This window comes from Arvicanthis niloticus, chromosome 21 (genome assembly GCF_011762505.2).
Source record: "Arvicanthis niloticus isolate mArvNil1 chromosome 21, mArvNil1.pat.X, whole genome shotgun sequence".
NCBI classification, from domain to species: domain Eukaryota; kingdom Metazoa; phylum Chordata; class Mammalia; order Rodentia; family Muridae; genus Arvicanthis; species Arvicanthis niloticus.
The window spans coordinates 30718889-30733545 of NC_047678.1; the positions used below are offsets into that span (position 1 = coordinate 30718889).

Consider the following 14657-nt stretch of genomic DNA (forward strand, 5'->3'; position numbering starts at 1 on the left):
AGTCACATGCTTTTAATCCTAGCAGTCAACAGGCAGAAGCAGTTGGATTTCTGTGAGTTCAAGTCCCTCCTGGTCTACAGAGTGAGTTCCAGGACAGCTGGGCTATATAGAGAAACCCTGTCTCAAAACAAAACAAAAAACTGAACAAATACTAAATGTAGAAAGTTTCCAAACATCTCATAGCTGGGCTTCTTTTTTCAAGTTAACTTGAACTTTTATAAAAAGAAAGTTATCTTGAAAGCAACAGAAAGGGACTCCTCAGAGAATGATTGAGCTTTTTAAAAAAATTTTATTTATTTATTTATTTATTTGTTTGTTTATTTTAAAGAGAAACTGGAGAACATTGCAGTAGCAGGTGTTTTCTTAGGGCTGTGAACAAGAAATCAACCTTTTATGCTCGTGTGTTTGTGTGTAATACATCTGCTATGACACGTTTGTAACACCGTCACCTGCCTTTGAAACAAGCTGCCTTACTGCCCTGAAGCTCATCCGGCCACTAGACTGCCTGGCCAGTCTCAACCACACACTGGGGTTACAAGCAGGCATTCCCCTTGGGTTCTGAGGATCAAACAGGTCTCCATTTGCCTGCTTTACCTACTGAGTTATCTCTGCAGTTCCTAGAGTGGAGTTCAGGGGTGGGGGCCTCAGAATGTAGCCCAGCAGTAGTGTGTTTGCCTAAAATGTGCAAGCCATGAATTCCACTTCAGAAAATTAAAGTGGAGTGGAGTGGTGCAAGGATCTTAAGTGGAAGTAAAAGTTCAGTAGTTTATTCTGCACAAAGCAGTGGATTCCAAAAACGTTAACTTAGAATTTCTAAAAGATATTCAAATAATCCATACAATACCAAGAGGATCCAAGGTATGAAGTGTCAACTCTTTTTGTCTTTATTATTTTTATTTCTTGGGTGTTTTTACCTGCATGTCTATGTGTCTCATGGATCCCTTGGGACTGGATCTGTTTTCAACATGGGTGCTGAAAATCAAACTAGGTCCTCTGGAAGTCAGTGTTCTTAAATTTGAGACAGGATCTCATATACCCAGGCTGGCTTCAACCTCAGCTATGTAGCTAAAGCTAGCCTTGAACGCTGGCTGCTACTACCTCTCCCAAAACTGGAATTATATGCCTGTGTTTACCTATTCATATTTTCAAGACATTAGCATTTCTATGATCTATCTTCATATTCTTTTGACCTTTTTTGAGGGGTGGGAGGCAAATTGTCAACCTTACAAGATTAACTGTACTGGGATCTGTGTGTGGGAGACACAGGCCTGTAACCACAGCATCCAGGAGTTGAAGACCAGCATCTGATATACAAAAGCCAGTCTTCAGGGAAAAAAAAAAAGGAGCAAACCATAGGGGATGTAGCTCAGTTGGTAGCATGCTGATGTAGCATCCCCAAGACCTAGGTTTTCACCACGTAAACTTAGTGTAGCAGTACAGTTCTACAATGCCAGCACGTGAGAGGTGGAGACAGGAGACTCAGACCTCATCCTCATCTATGTAGTGATTTCCAGGTAAACCCTGGCTACATAAGATTCTGTCTTAAAACACCAGTAACTAAAAAGAGTTACTGGTTTTAAGGAGTTGTTTATATAATCTCTTTGTATTTGAGAATTTTTTAGGTTTGGCAGTTGTCTTTTGGATTTAGGTATACTTTTTATGGTTATGGATTTTGTGCCAGTCAGAAAATCTCCACATTATGACTACACATTTCATAGTTGTCATAGTGCTCCTAGGTATGGCTTGTTGACATCTGAAGTACTTCTCCTCTGTGGGAGAGGAGTTTTTCTGGCTTAGGCTGATGATTTTATTTTTCATGGCTCTTGGCCTTTTTGGAAATCTAGGTCATCGAATTGGAGCAGCTTAATCTCACATCCTCTGCAGCATGGTACTTTACAGAGAAGGGAAGTAAGGGGAGGTTATTGAACCATCTGGCTCTTGCCCCATCTCTCAGCAACCTTTATTCTAAGGGATAGACTATGACAGAAGTAGCTTTTGTCTCCTTTGTTCTCAAGGAGTTGGTGTTTGGGTGACAGAAGCTTTTTGTTGGTTTCAGGGGAAGGGAACCCAAACTTTAAAGGCACTTGCACTGATCATCAGGGTAAATCCTCTGATTGCTTCACACAGTGACAAGTGCTCAGAGCTCCTAGAATTGATGTGATCCCAGAGAGGACACATTCTCAACAGTGTAGCCCTTTGGGGTTCTTCAGAATGGAGTTCCTGTCATGGGTCTCTCAATGGAACCTTCCGTGCTTAAAGTGGATGTAAAATACATTTACTTGGGATAATTCCCGTTGACTCTCCACCCTTCAGGAGTATCCCGACTAGAAGAAGGAAAGGCTGCTGTAGGTGTGACTGGAAATGACATCACTACCCCACCAAACAAAGAGCTACCACCAAGCCCAGAAAAGAAAGCAAAGGTAGGTGCTAGAGTGAATGATGGTCATCCTTTTCTGTAATTTTAAAAAACATTCTGCTGTTACTGCTTGAATCATGAATGCAGAGTCTTTTTTTCTGAGCTGTCTTGTCTTCAAATTTAGATGCTCTTAGGAAATATATCCCATATTCTCGTTTGGCCTATACCAAATTAATTTAAAACCCTCTGCCTTTGCACGTTGTATATCTGTGCAGTAGTATATCTGCAAAATGTTCATTAAATATTTGTTTGTTTTCTGTGCTTAAATTGAACCTAGGGCCTTGTACTTCCTAGGCAAGTGCTCTAACATCTGTGCCTGTGGCTTTTTCAGATAGGGTCTTAATATGTCTACCATTGTCAATTTATAAATGAGTTACCTTTCACTCACTAACAGCAAAAAGCAATTGTAGGCTTATCCTGAAGTCTGTTTGTGAAAAATGAAGGTTTCTTAGACAGACCATAGCTTCAGAAACTTGCTCTTGTACTTGGTAAACACATAGGTGCCACATTTTAGGGTATGCTGTCTTGTCAAGGTATAGGTAAGAAAAGTAAAGTGTGGTGCCTATACCTTTAATGTCAGCAGTTTGGCAGCGGAGGCAAAAGGATTGTGAGTTGTATGCCAGCCTGGGCAACATAACAAGCTCCTAGTGTTTTTTTTGTTTTTTGGTTTTTTTTTTTTTTAAAGAAATCCAGTCAGTTAATCATTTACTGATGGCTTTATTTATAGAATTCTTACAGCTGTCAAAAGTTATTATTAAAATAAATAGTTTAAAAATCAAACTATTAGAATTTGTGCTGCTGTGATTAAGAAAGCATTTCTACAGACCTGGGGATATGGTTCAGTATTACAACATGGGCTTCACATGCCTAAGATCCTGTGTCTAAGAATAAAGAAAATTACAGTATCTTAAACTTCTCTTAGTATCACATTAGTGCTTACTGAGCTCAGAAGAAAGGAGTGCTAAGCTGCAGTTGCATCAATCCTCATTGCTTATAATTTTACTTTGAATTTTGCAATTTATACATTTTTTATTTGTTTTTATTTTTGTCTATGTTTGATGTTCTTTAAAAATTTTAAATTAAAAATTAAACAACCATCAACCTAAAGCCTTTGGCCACCACTCAACCTGCAAAGACTTCAACATCGAAAGCCAAAACACAGCCCACTTCTCTCCCTAAGCAACCAGCTCCCACCACCTCTGGTGGGTTGAATAAAAAACCCATGAGCCTCGCTTCAGGCTCAGTGCCAGCTGCCCCACACAAACGCCCTGCTGCTGCCACTGCTACTGCCAGGCCTTCCACCCTACCTGCAAGAGACGTGAAGCCAAAGGTAAGTGGACACCCATGCTCTGTGCCCGGAAAAGATTCCCCTTGGGTTTCAGGTCCGTAGACAGGCTCTTGTTGCTGCAGACAATGAACTAATGGAACTTGGAAAGGGCAGGGAAGGTCAGTGATGTTTTTGCAAGTCTGTTTAGGTGCTCAGAGGTGCGAGCATAACACTTGAAATCCTTTTATTCTTTTTCCCTGTTGTCTGCCCTGATCAGAAGCAGTATTCCATCTACTTTCATTTGTCTTAAATGTTTCTTACTCTTCACCTGTTTCTGTACCTTAAGCAGTTTCCTGTGTTCCACATACTAATCAGATATTGTTTGTGATGGGATGTACCCCTTACTTCCAATTCAGTTACTTGTCTTTCTCTTTTAATCATTCTGCAGAATAAAGGTTTTTATTACTTAGCAGCATGCAGACTCCTCCATCTGAGCTCATGGCTTCTGGGATCATGTGACAACTTGCTTTGCTTTCAGCCTTCGGCAGCTTCTCACTGGGTTACTTATAATGTTCATCCTTCCAGTTCACATTCGGAGCTGCACTTGCTTTCATGATAGCTCCTGGAAGAAGGGAGGGTGCAGGCTCTGGCTGCCTTCCACAAGCTTTGATTTTATTTGAGAAGGACTGTTAGCCTCTTGGTAGCTTTAAATTCTTAATGGGAAACGTTATCTTGTTCCCATGAATCTTGTTCCTGTGATAACCTGTGTGTTGTTCTACTTTAGTCTTATAAAGTAAACCTAGGGATCGTAGCCTTAATGGAAACCCTGTCTAAGAAACTGAGAAACCCTCTTGTGGACGAGAAATGATGGTGTCTTATAAAGGCTTCCTTTCTCAACCTTATTTATCCCATTTTGGATTTTTAGGAAGTTGTGTGGTTAAGAGGCTGGAGGGCAGGTGACTGGCATCAAGGACACTTTGTCCTCTCTTTCGAACAAGTGCTCCTGGCAAGGGAGAGGAGGCTGTAGGGAGGGATAAGCTGTTGTCTAGTGAGGTTTCAGTCTGTGTTAGTAAAAATGAAGTTTACTAGGCTAGCTTCTTGATATATATAACTCCTTGAATAGTCTCAACCATCCATAATGTAAATATCATTAGTTGTATTTTTTAAATCTGGGCATGCTTAAGCTCAGTCAAATTGCATTCTTAAATAAAGTCCATGCTAATAAGTGACAGAGGTAGGGTTTGAGCCTATATGTATCTCCATTTTGATGCCTGGTCCCTACAACACAACGTGTGTGTGTGTGTGTGTGTGTGTGTGTGTGTGTGTGTGTGTGTGTGTGTATGCACATGCACAGTGGGCATATATTTTAATTAGTTCAGCATGCAGAAGGATTATGAATTTAAGGCTCCTTTGAACTATATAACCTGAAGGAGTGGCCAGCATTGAAAATGTCTTTGTTCTTATCCTTCAGAAAGATGGATAAACACTTTTGGCTTTTCAAGAGAAGGTTTCTCTGTATAGCTCTGGCTGTTCTAGAACTTGTTTTGTAGAGAAGGCTGGCCTTGAACTCACAGAGGCACATGCCTCTGCCTTCCATGTGCTAGGTTTAAAAGATGTGAGCCACCACTGTCTGGCTCATGAAAACATTTTAAGAGAATGGTTCACTGAAGTCTCCTTAGACCACTTCTGCCCTTAAAGTTGTAGATTTATAGAAGCGAACTTTTAGGGAGTCTGTTCAGAAAAGGATATGGGAACCAACAGATTAACTGTGGCTAAAAGGGTTCTTTGTCTCAGCAAATTCCTCATGTCTCATCTCACACTCTTGAGTGATTTCTGCTACAAGTCATTCTTATTGTTTGATCATTATTACTCCTACTAGCAAAATAATAAGATTCTACTACATTGTTCTGAATCACAGTCATAGTTTGATTTGATCCTCAAAACGATTTGTTTTGTGACAGGCTCTTACCGTGTAGCTCTGGCAAACCTGGAAAATGCTTCTAGAGAAGACTGGCCTCAAACTAACAGAGATCTGTCTGTCTCTGCCTCCTGACTGCTGGGATTAAGTGTGTGTCACCATGTTCTGCTTGGTCCTTAGACTTTGTGACAGAGTCTGGAGAGATGGCTCACAGGTTATGAATGCTTGCTCTTCTTCCAGAGGACCCAGGTTTAGTTTGTAGCATCCACACTGGGCCACACTTTGCAGGCACCTGCACATACCTGGCAGATATGTGCGCTCGCATGCACAAACACACACACACACACATACACACACACGTACGTGGTATGGGGGGACAGAGATAGAAAGTTGGATCTGATATTTAGGTCCTGAATGGGCAGTTAGGCTTGATTTGTTGGGGTTTGGTTGTTTGGTTGGTTGGTTTTTTTTTTGTTTGGTTGGTTAGTACTTTTTTTGGTGGTTCTTGTGTTTTTCCAGACAGGATTTCTCTGTGTAGCCCTGGTTGTCCTAGAACTTGCTCTATGGACCAGGCTATTCGTTCCTTGTTTTGTTTTGTTTTTCTTTTTTTCCCCCATCCCTAAGTTTCTAACATTGCCTTAGCTAACCCTCATTTGAACAGTATCCCTTGCCTGATGTTGGTCAGGCCTGTCCATCATTGCCACTTCTCTGCTGTCAGCCTTCCCATCCTCAGTCTCTAATATCATACTGTCAAAGCGGGGCCGGAGCAATGCTTTCTAATCTTCTGTTTTCAAAGAAATGGCGGGGTTCAGTGATCTTTCCAAGTATACTGCCTTAGGGTCCAGGCTCAGCTCCCACTCAGCCCCTGACTCACTTTGACTAGTAGCTGCTGATCTTCAAGAGTGCCATCCTGTCACACTGTTCTGGGTAAACATTACCCAGAAGAATGGCTAAATTAAGTGCGTGTAACTTTTAGCTTTTGGTACATATGTTTATTAAGTCTTAACCAGTCAAATAGTTTTAGTGGATCTCAAGTAAAAATAGGTTCTGATGCGATCTACCCTTTAGAGCTATTCTCACTGGACTGATGCAGATGGTCTAACTTCAGAGCACTAACTTCTTATCTGGGCACTTGCTCTGGAGAACTCTCTTAGTGTTTTGGTTTGGCGTGTTTTGTTTGGTTTTGTTTTTTGGTTTTACTCTGTGGACAGGTCTGTTTTGTAACTCCCCGAGTAGCTAATGCTTGCTTCACATTCATAACAATCAATCCTGTTATCTCTGCCTGACATTACAAGCAGTCAGTCACTGCAGGAGGTTTCCATAGTGTTTCCTATCTTCTGTGCATAATTATAAAACCCTCTGGGGCCAACACTAACCTGCAACTCTTGTTACCCCTTTCCATTTCCAGCCAGTTACAGACACTAAGATTACTGAAAAGCGGACCTCGCCATCCAAACTGTCATCTGCCCCACCCCTCAGACCTGGACCTAAAACCACCTCAACCATTTCAAAAGCCACATCTCCCTCAACGCTTGCTTCCACTGGGCCAAGTAGTAGAAGTCCAGCTACGACTCTGCCTAAGAGGCCCACCAGTGAGTATTACATAGTCTGCCTTCCCATGGGAACCAGCAGGAAGAGAGTAGGGCTTTCCCTTTTGCTTCTGGCTGTAACACTGACAGTGTAGTGACTTCTTCATACAACAACCCTCAGTGTTCTAGAGCTTGCACAATGAAAGCCAAGCAAGTTCTGGGTTTAATAAGCCTGCATCTCTGAGTGAGCTTAGAAGCTGTGTCTATTCAGAAAAACCTTTACAAAGGTGACTCCTATGAATTCTCAGATGACTTAGTTAACCCTTTGTTATTGACTCCATAGATACCAGCAACCTAATGTTTATGAGTCCAACTCCATGGCAAACACTTTCAGTGCATGCAAGGTCCCAGTCTCAAGCATGAGAGGGAGAGGAGAGAGAGAATTTCATTCCATTTCGTAGGCATATATAGTAAGCTACTTCTGTGGCCAAGCGGAAGTCATCATCAGGACTGATGAGAGCAGGGTGAGAGCTGCCTTAGGTACTGTGCACAGTCTCCATGTGGCTGTTTCATCTTACACCATGTCCTAGAAACAAGCACAGTCACCAGGTCAACATGGACGTTTGGTAATGGTCAGATGTGTGATGAATCTCAGCAGATCTCTTGTTAAATATACTGATTTGTTTGTGCAGCCACCAAGACTGAGGGAAAACCTGCTGATGTCAAAAGGATGACTGCTAAGTCTGCCACAGGTAATGCCTAAATCACCTGATGGGAAGCCTAATGACGCTCCTGTCCTTCCCCAGTTCTAAGGCTCCCTCTCTTTCTCCCTATCAACTCCTGCTATTATCATTTCTTTGCAGCTGACTTGAGTCGCTCAAAGACCACCTCTGCCAGTTCTGTGAAGAGAAACACCACTCCCACTGGGGCAGCACCCCCCGCAGGGATGACTTCCACTCGAGTCAAGCCTATGTCTGCACCTTGCCGGTCTTCTGTGGCCCTTTCTGTGGACAAGAAGCCCACCTCCACTAAGCCTAGCCCCTCTGCTCCCAGGGTGAGCCGCCTGGCCACAACCGTTTCTGCCCCTGATCTGAAGAGTGTTCGCTCCAAGGTTGGCTCTACAGAAAACATCAAGCACCAGCCTGGGGGAGGCCGGGTGAGTCACTGAGCTTGGGGATCTTAGCATTCTGGCTTCTGCTGTTTCTCTGCCACATGCAGTCACCTAGATTATTTCATTCAGGAACAGGGAGTTTCAGTCTGGGCTCTTGGCACTGCAGTATCAGGGACGGCCTGGGCTGGGGTCTGTTCTTTCTCTTTCCATAAGGTTCAGTGTGTTGGGATTTAGGTTTACATTTTACTTTGGGAGGTAGAAAGAGTCTTCTATTTTATAAAAACTCTAGAAAGTTGGATGTGTGGTTCCTCAGAGCATTTGGAAGACAGAGCAACAGAATCATTATGAGTTTGAAGCCATGGCTGCAGGGGATAGAGAGTATGGAGAGAAAACTTCAGAAACTATGAGGGTAAGAGACACTGGACGTGAGCCCCATTTATTTATGGTTCTTACCAGACACATTTAATTTCTTCATCCCTTGATGTGAGAGGAGTCTGTCTAAATAAGAACTAGGGTCCCTCTGGTGATCACTGTGCTGTGAAATGAAACACATACCCTAGATTTTCTAAACTACAGTGCTTAACATTAAGAAAGTTCTGAGGCTGGGTGTGGTGGCACGACTTTTACTCCAGCAGAGGAAGACAGAGTCAGAAGGATCTCTTGAGTTTGAAGCCAGCTTGGTCTACATACTGAGTTCCATGACTGCACAGAGGGGGTGGATGACGACAACAACAACAACAAAGAACATTTTAGAGCCAACAAATGGGGAGAGCCAACTAAGGGGAGAAAAGCACTTACTACCAACCTGACAGCATGAATTGGATACACAGAAACCCCTTGGTGGGAGAAGAAAGCTGACTCCTACAAATTATCTTCTGACCTCCACATGCTGTTACACAGTGTGGATATATGCATAGTTATATATACACGCTAACTTTAAAAAAGATATTCTAGTTGTATGGGTTTTAGTTTTATGTTTCAAGTGTTAGCAGATCTTAGGAATCCAGGATATAGAAAAAATGCTAGCACAGTTCACCTGAGACTGTCCTTACCTTGAACTATTCTGTCAGCATCCAGAGTAGGATAGTTAAATTGCATTAATCCAAAGTTGTTAAAATTGAATAGGGGGCCTGAAGAGATGACAGTAGTTGAGAACCCAGGCTTAGTTCTCAGAATTTACATGTGTGGCTTATAACCCTTTGTGTTCAAGGGAGCCTAGTACCATCTTCTCATCTTTGTGGGCACCAGGCATGCACATGTTATGTATATGCAAAACATTCATACATAAAACATTTAAAAAAATATTTTAAAGAAATTGAACACAAAACTGCAGCAGAATCATGGATCATTTGGAAGTTGTTAATGACAAACTGGGATCATTCTGGGAAAAGGGCATCAGAATTGCTTTGGCTATGGCACAAGCAGCTCAGTGTCTGGTCTGAGCCCCAGATGACCTTATCCCTCTCTTCACTCTTCCTGTCTTTCATGCTACAAAAACTAGGCTCTAAATAACTTGGGCTAGTGTTGGGTTATTGTCTATTGCCATGTACCTGATGATATCAAGCTTACATCACCAGTGACTGTGACCCCGTGCTGGACATAGCAGAGCATTGGAGTGAGGAGGGCACTAATTTAAAATGACAGCCTCATACACACTCACATAGAAACCATGGATTTGTTCTTAGCCTTTGAATTGAACTATCTCTCCATAAATGCATGATCTTTTCTCTGTTTCAGTTCTGGCCTGTGGTTCTTTTTTCTGTGCCCCTTGCTCATGGAGCAAGGATCTAGATCTGCAGATCTGCTGTCCTAGGGGCAGGGGTGACTGCTTCTTTCTGCCTGGCATCCTGGCCTTGCTTTTCCTACCTTCTTCCTTCCTTGGCATCTGGGCTCTCATCTTGGTTTGAAACTTGCCCCCGCCCTCCCCTTTATCTCCATCCAGGCCAAAGTAGAGAGAAAAACAGAGGCAGCTACCACAGCTGGAAAGCCTGAACCTAATGCAGTCACTAAAGCAGCCGGCTCCATTGCGAGTGCACAGAAACCGCCTGCTGGGAAAGTGAGTTTTATTTAGGGTTACCTCTCTGAGGTAAAATGGGAACATCGTTCTTCTAGCCTGAGTCATTGCCCCTTCTATTCATTCCACTTTGTTCCTGTTCTTAACTAGTTCCTACTTCTTCCTGTGTTTCTTCCTCTAGTTAATGACTCAGCCACCAGACAGTTTTTATATCAACCCTGAAAGCTAACCAAATTGTGAGCTCATACCCCATTGAAGACTTAAGTCAGCCAGATGAAGGGAACTTGAAACTGTTGGACACTTCCTTAACATTTCAAACTCATCTAGTATGCAGACAAGTACATCAGACCCAGGCTCTTGTTTAGAAGTCAGGGCAGTGGCAGTACCCAGAGTCCTGTCTCCTGGCTGTAAAGTTGCTGCTAGGTATGGAGACAGATGTGCCTGCCTGGCTAAAAGTGATCCACTGTTAATTAAAGGCATGAAAAAGTCAAGACCTAAAGGAGCATGGTATGGTAAGGTACTCAGGTCCTCAGTGTAAGTTCTAGGTTCTCTTGGCAGCAAGGCCTGTTTCATTTGCAAAGAGCCTCTACTTGAGGGAGGGAGGGAGGGAGGGAGGGAGGGAGGGACCTTTCTTTAGAGCTAAAACCTCTGTGTTACTCTTTCCAGGGCTAAGTTGTTGCAGTGCAGCCTGGTTGTGCTCTCCTGAATTGTACATCACTGTAGTACCATTTTGGTTGGTCTCTTTGTTCACACTATTATATATCTAGAGGATTCAGAGAGGCGGAAAACCAGATATGCTTGCTATAATCCTAGCAGAGCTAAGGGTGAGACAGAAGGATGAGGAATTTGAAGCCTGCTTACCGTATACAGCAAGTCCCAGGAGAGCCTTATCTACATAGTGAGACCCTATTTCAAACACACAAAAATGAAGCCTGGCCTCCTGTCAGTGTTTCTGAAACAGATGGGTGAGGAGTAAGTGCTGCTGAGGCTGTTGCCTGTGCTCCCCCTGGTGTCAGGTTCAGGATTATGTGACCATTTGCCTTTTTAGATGAACAGTGTGTCTTCCTTCCTGTTGTTATCAGATCTGTGCTATTAGCCAGCTGCCTAACAATCCTTAGAGCAGCCCTTGTTTCTGGGGACGAGTCTGGCTGAAACTGTTCCAGGCCCCAGTTGGGAACTGGTTCAGAGTATCAGTATCCTTGCTGGGAAAAGCTAGAGTCCAACTTTCAGGGAAGGGTCTCAACAAGAAGGTGTCCAACGTATTTGGGTGGTCAGCAAGTGCTTGTTGCTGTATGAGTCTTAGAAACTACAGTGCAGCCCCCAGAGCAGTGAGGCAGCCGCATAGCACTGTGCAGCCTGCTTCTGTCTTGTGTTGTTCCCTTTCTTGCTTTCACGTTCCTTTTCCTGTGTTTTTTAACCCCTGTTCTAATAAGTTGGGGCAGAAGTTGAAACTACTCTTTGTTGACTGTTGTGATCACATGTGGACTCACTGTGTGCTCTGTGTAGGTTCTAACTAGCTTGTAATCACATGTGGACTCACTGTGTGCTGTGCTGGTTCTAACTAGCCCTCTCCCTTTGTGTTTTCCCCCTTTCTCTTTCTATTCTCTAACACTCCAGGTCCAGATAGTCTCCAAAAAAGTGAGCTACAGCCATATTCAATCCAAGTGTGGTTCCAAGGACAATATTAAGCATGTCCCTGGAGGTGGCAATGTAAGTATAAGCTCTGGCCAGTTGTCATATGAGGCATAGTCCCTGTGGGAAACCCAGGGTGGAATTGTTGGGGTGGGAGGATGTGGGAAGATGATACAGAGTACCTTCCCTAATGTGACAGGATCATAGTAGTCTGGGTTGGTCCCTGACCAGGAAGTAGTCCTGCCATCTGAAGGGAGTGATCATGTCTATAGTTATTTTTGAGGGTGTTCTGATGATCCCCTAAAATCAGCTCGTGATACTCTGGTAGTCTCATCTCATCACTATGTGTGAGAGGCTTTGTGTTTTTCTCTTGGTCAGAGACTTGCTCTGGATGCACAGACTGGACTGTGTGCCCGGGCAGCCACTGGGTGACTCCTAGTCCTAAGACAGGTGTCCAGATCCTCCAAGGCTGCACTTAGATCTTTGTCATTGTAAGATTGGTATTAACCGGCATTGCAGCCTCCCACCCCGGCTTCTGTCTGATGCTTCTTTTATGTTCGCTTCTCTTTCTGCCCCCCTTTCTCTGTCTTCCCCTTTTAGTCCTTTCTCTGTTCCATCTAAACATCCTCCTGTTGTCACGCTGCTACTGTTCTGGGTTAACCTTTGCATATATTGGAGATGCTGGTGATTATAGATCATAAGGAGACTCTGGTCAAGGGAAAACAGTGCATTCAGTGGCTGTTTCCCACTTGATCTTGTGATGGTGGCCAGGCAGAGCTGCACAATAGACCCACATATGGCCCCTGCTCTCACCTCCCATTCAAGAGAGACTGGCCCATTGTCTTCATTGTACTTGGTTCCTCCTTGCCGTCCTCAGCTGAGGGGCTCTGCTTCCCCTTCTCCATTTCACTCTGCACCCTTGCTCCAAATGCTCCAGCCATTCTTTCCTGGGTCTGCAAACACCCTCGGACATGTTATTTTGAAGAATCCAGCCAAGGATGTTCCTTCCTCCAGTCAACCCCCCTGCTTGTACATCTTTGCTAGTTAAAACTTACTATGGTTCTTGTTGTTGTTGTTATTGTTATTGTTGTTGTTGTTCATTTTGAGACAGGCTTTCTGTGTTTAGTTCTGATTCTCCTGGAATTCACTCTGTAGACCAGGTTGGCCTTGAACTCAGAGACCAGCTAGTCTACCTCCCAAGTTCTGGGATTAAAGGTATGTGCCACCACTGCCAGGCCCACTATGGTTTTTCATGGCAAGGAGGTAGTGTACCTGGTCAGTTGGTGGTGGCCGCACACATTAGCAGCTTCAGGTGAGACTGGCTGCAATGAGTACGATTTTGAAAGACAGTTGACAGCCTCTGAGACCAGGGCAGACACTGATCCTTGTAGCTTTTCTCTGCTTCTTGGCTTGGGTAGGAATGTGAGTGAACAGAAATTCTAAGGGAATTGGGTTGTTTCTGTGTGTGACAAAGTTTTATTGTTTTGAAGTTGGCTTAGTAACTCAGGAACCAGTCTTTTTTTTTTTTTTTTTTTTTTTTTTTGGTTTTTCGAGACAGGGTTTCTCTGTGTAGCCCTGGCTGTCCTGGAACTCACTCTGTAGACCAGGCTAGCCTCGAACTCAGAAATCAGTCTGCCTCTGCCTCCCAAGTGCTGGGATTAAAGGCGTGCGCCACCACTGCTCAGCTCAGAGTGTGTATCTTAAAGAGCTTGCCTAGCATTCATGGGGCCATATGTTTAATCCCCAGCAGGGCATAAACCTGGGGTGGTGACACATGCCTGTGATTCTAATCTAATACTCAGGAGGTAGATACAGTAGAATCCTAAGTTTGTGAACCTGTCTCAAAAAAAAAAAGTAATTATTCATTGTTCTGTGTAGTATATAGTCTATGCTATGTAGTCTGCTGTGAGCTTTCAATGCTGCCTACTCATGATTTCAACAAGGTCACTTTAAGGGTGAATGTAGTTTTTAGGAGGCTCTCTTGAGAGGAAATGAGAAAACTACATAGTAGTGTTTTCAAGTTGGAAGGTTGAGAGCAAGCAGCATGTGGACGCAGATGAAATGGAAGTGATGTTTCCTCTGTAGCTTATGTCAGTCTCTCTATAGTGCTACCATAATAAATTCATTCTGGTCAAAGAAGCAAGCTTGACGCAGTGGACAGCACTTGCCACACAAGTATGCGGACCAGACCTCAGATCCCCAGTACCCATAGAAAAAAGCCAGGCAACCTTAAAGGCCCACCTGTAGTCCCAGCAAGGACAAGCTGGCAGTCTAGCTTAGTTAGTGAACGCCAAGTTCTGGAGAAACCTTGCCTAAATCACATACATGTAAACCCACACATGAGCAAGTATGTACCCACACATGTATACCACACTCACGTACATGTCCAAGAAACAAGCAGTGGTTCCACCATGCAGGCCAAACAGTCCAGACACACATACTGCACTGACCACTGGGATACAAGGCTGTGAGCAGAAGCTACTTGTTACTCCCCAAATGCTCCCAAGATGCACACCCAAAGAATATTGGAAATTCCTCATCTGTTTCAGCTGCTTCTGTAGCTGCTCCCAATGTAAGATTTTTATATAGTGTGGGTTCTGTTTTTCCCTTGTAAGATGGAGAGTAAGTGCTCAGACCTGTGGGAAGCTCATTTCAACAGTGTGTAGTAGTGTTTGTAAGATGTCATGGACCACCTTACATAGACCATTCAAAAATGCATAGTTGGACCTGGGTACAGTGACAGCTGTTAAGCTCCAGGACAGCCAGGACT

General features: G+C 43.6%; 1 protein-coding gene across 23 annotated transcripts in view; it reads left to right on the plus strand.

The window, feature by feature from the left end:
* Positions 1-14657, plus strand: part of Map4 (microtubule associated protein 4) — a 148237-nt gene that overhangs the window by 125286 nt on the left and 8294 nt on the right. For 6 of the 23 annotated variants that reach the window (XM_076917905.1, XM_034483635.2, XM_034483636.2 and 3 more), the window contains 7 exons: positions 2314-2420; positions 3525-3746; positions 7010-7193; positions 7823-7882; positions 7994-8286; positions 10184-10297; positions 11873-11965. In XM_076917905.1, the coding sequence (XP_076774020.1) occupies positions 2314-2420; positions 3525-3746; positions 7010-7193; positions 7823-7882; positions 7994-8286; positions 10184-10297; positions 11873-11965 (1073 nt within the window). The remainder of the gene's footprint in view (positions 1-2313; positions 2421-3524; positions 3747-7009; positions 7194-7822; positions 7883-7993; positions 8287-10183; positions 10298-11872; positions 11966-14657) is intronic. The other 17 variants (XM_076917913.1, XM_076917907.1, XM_034483637.2 and 14 more) reach the window with 6 other exon arrangements.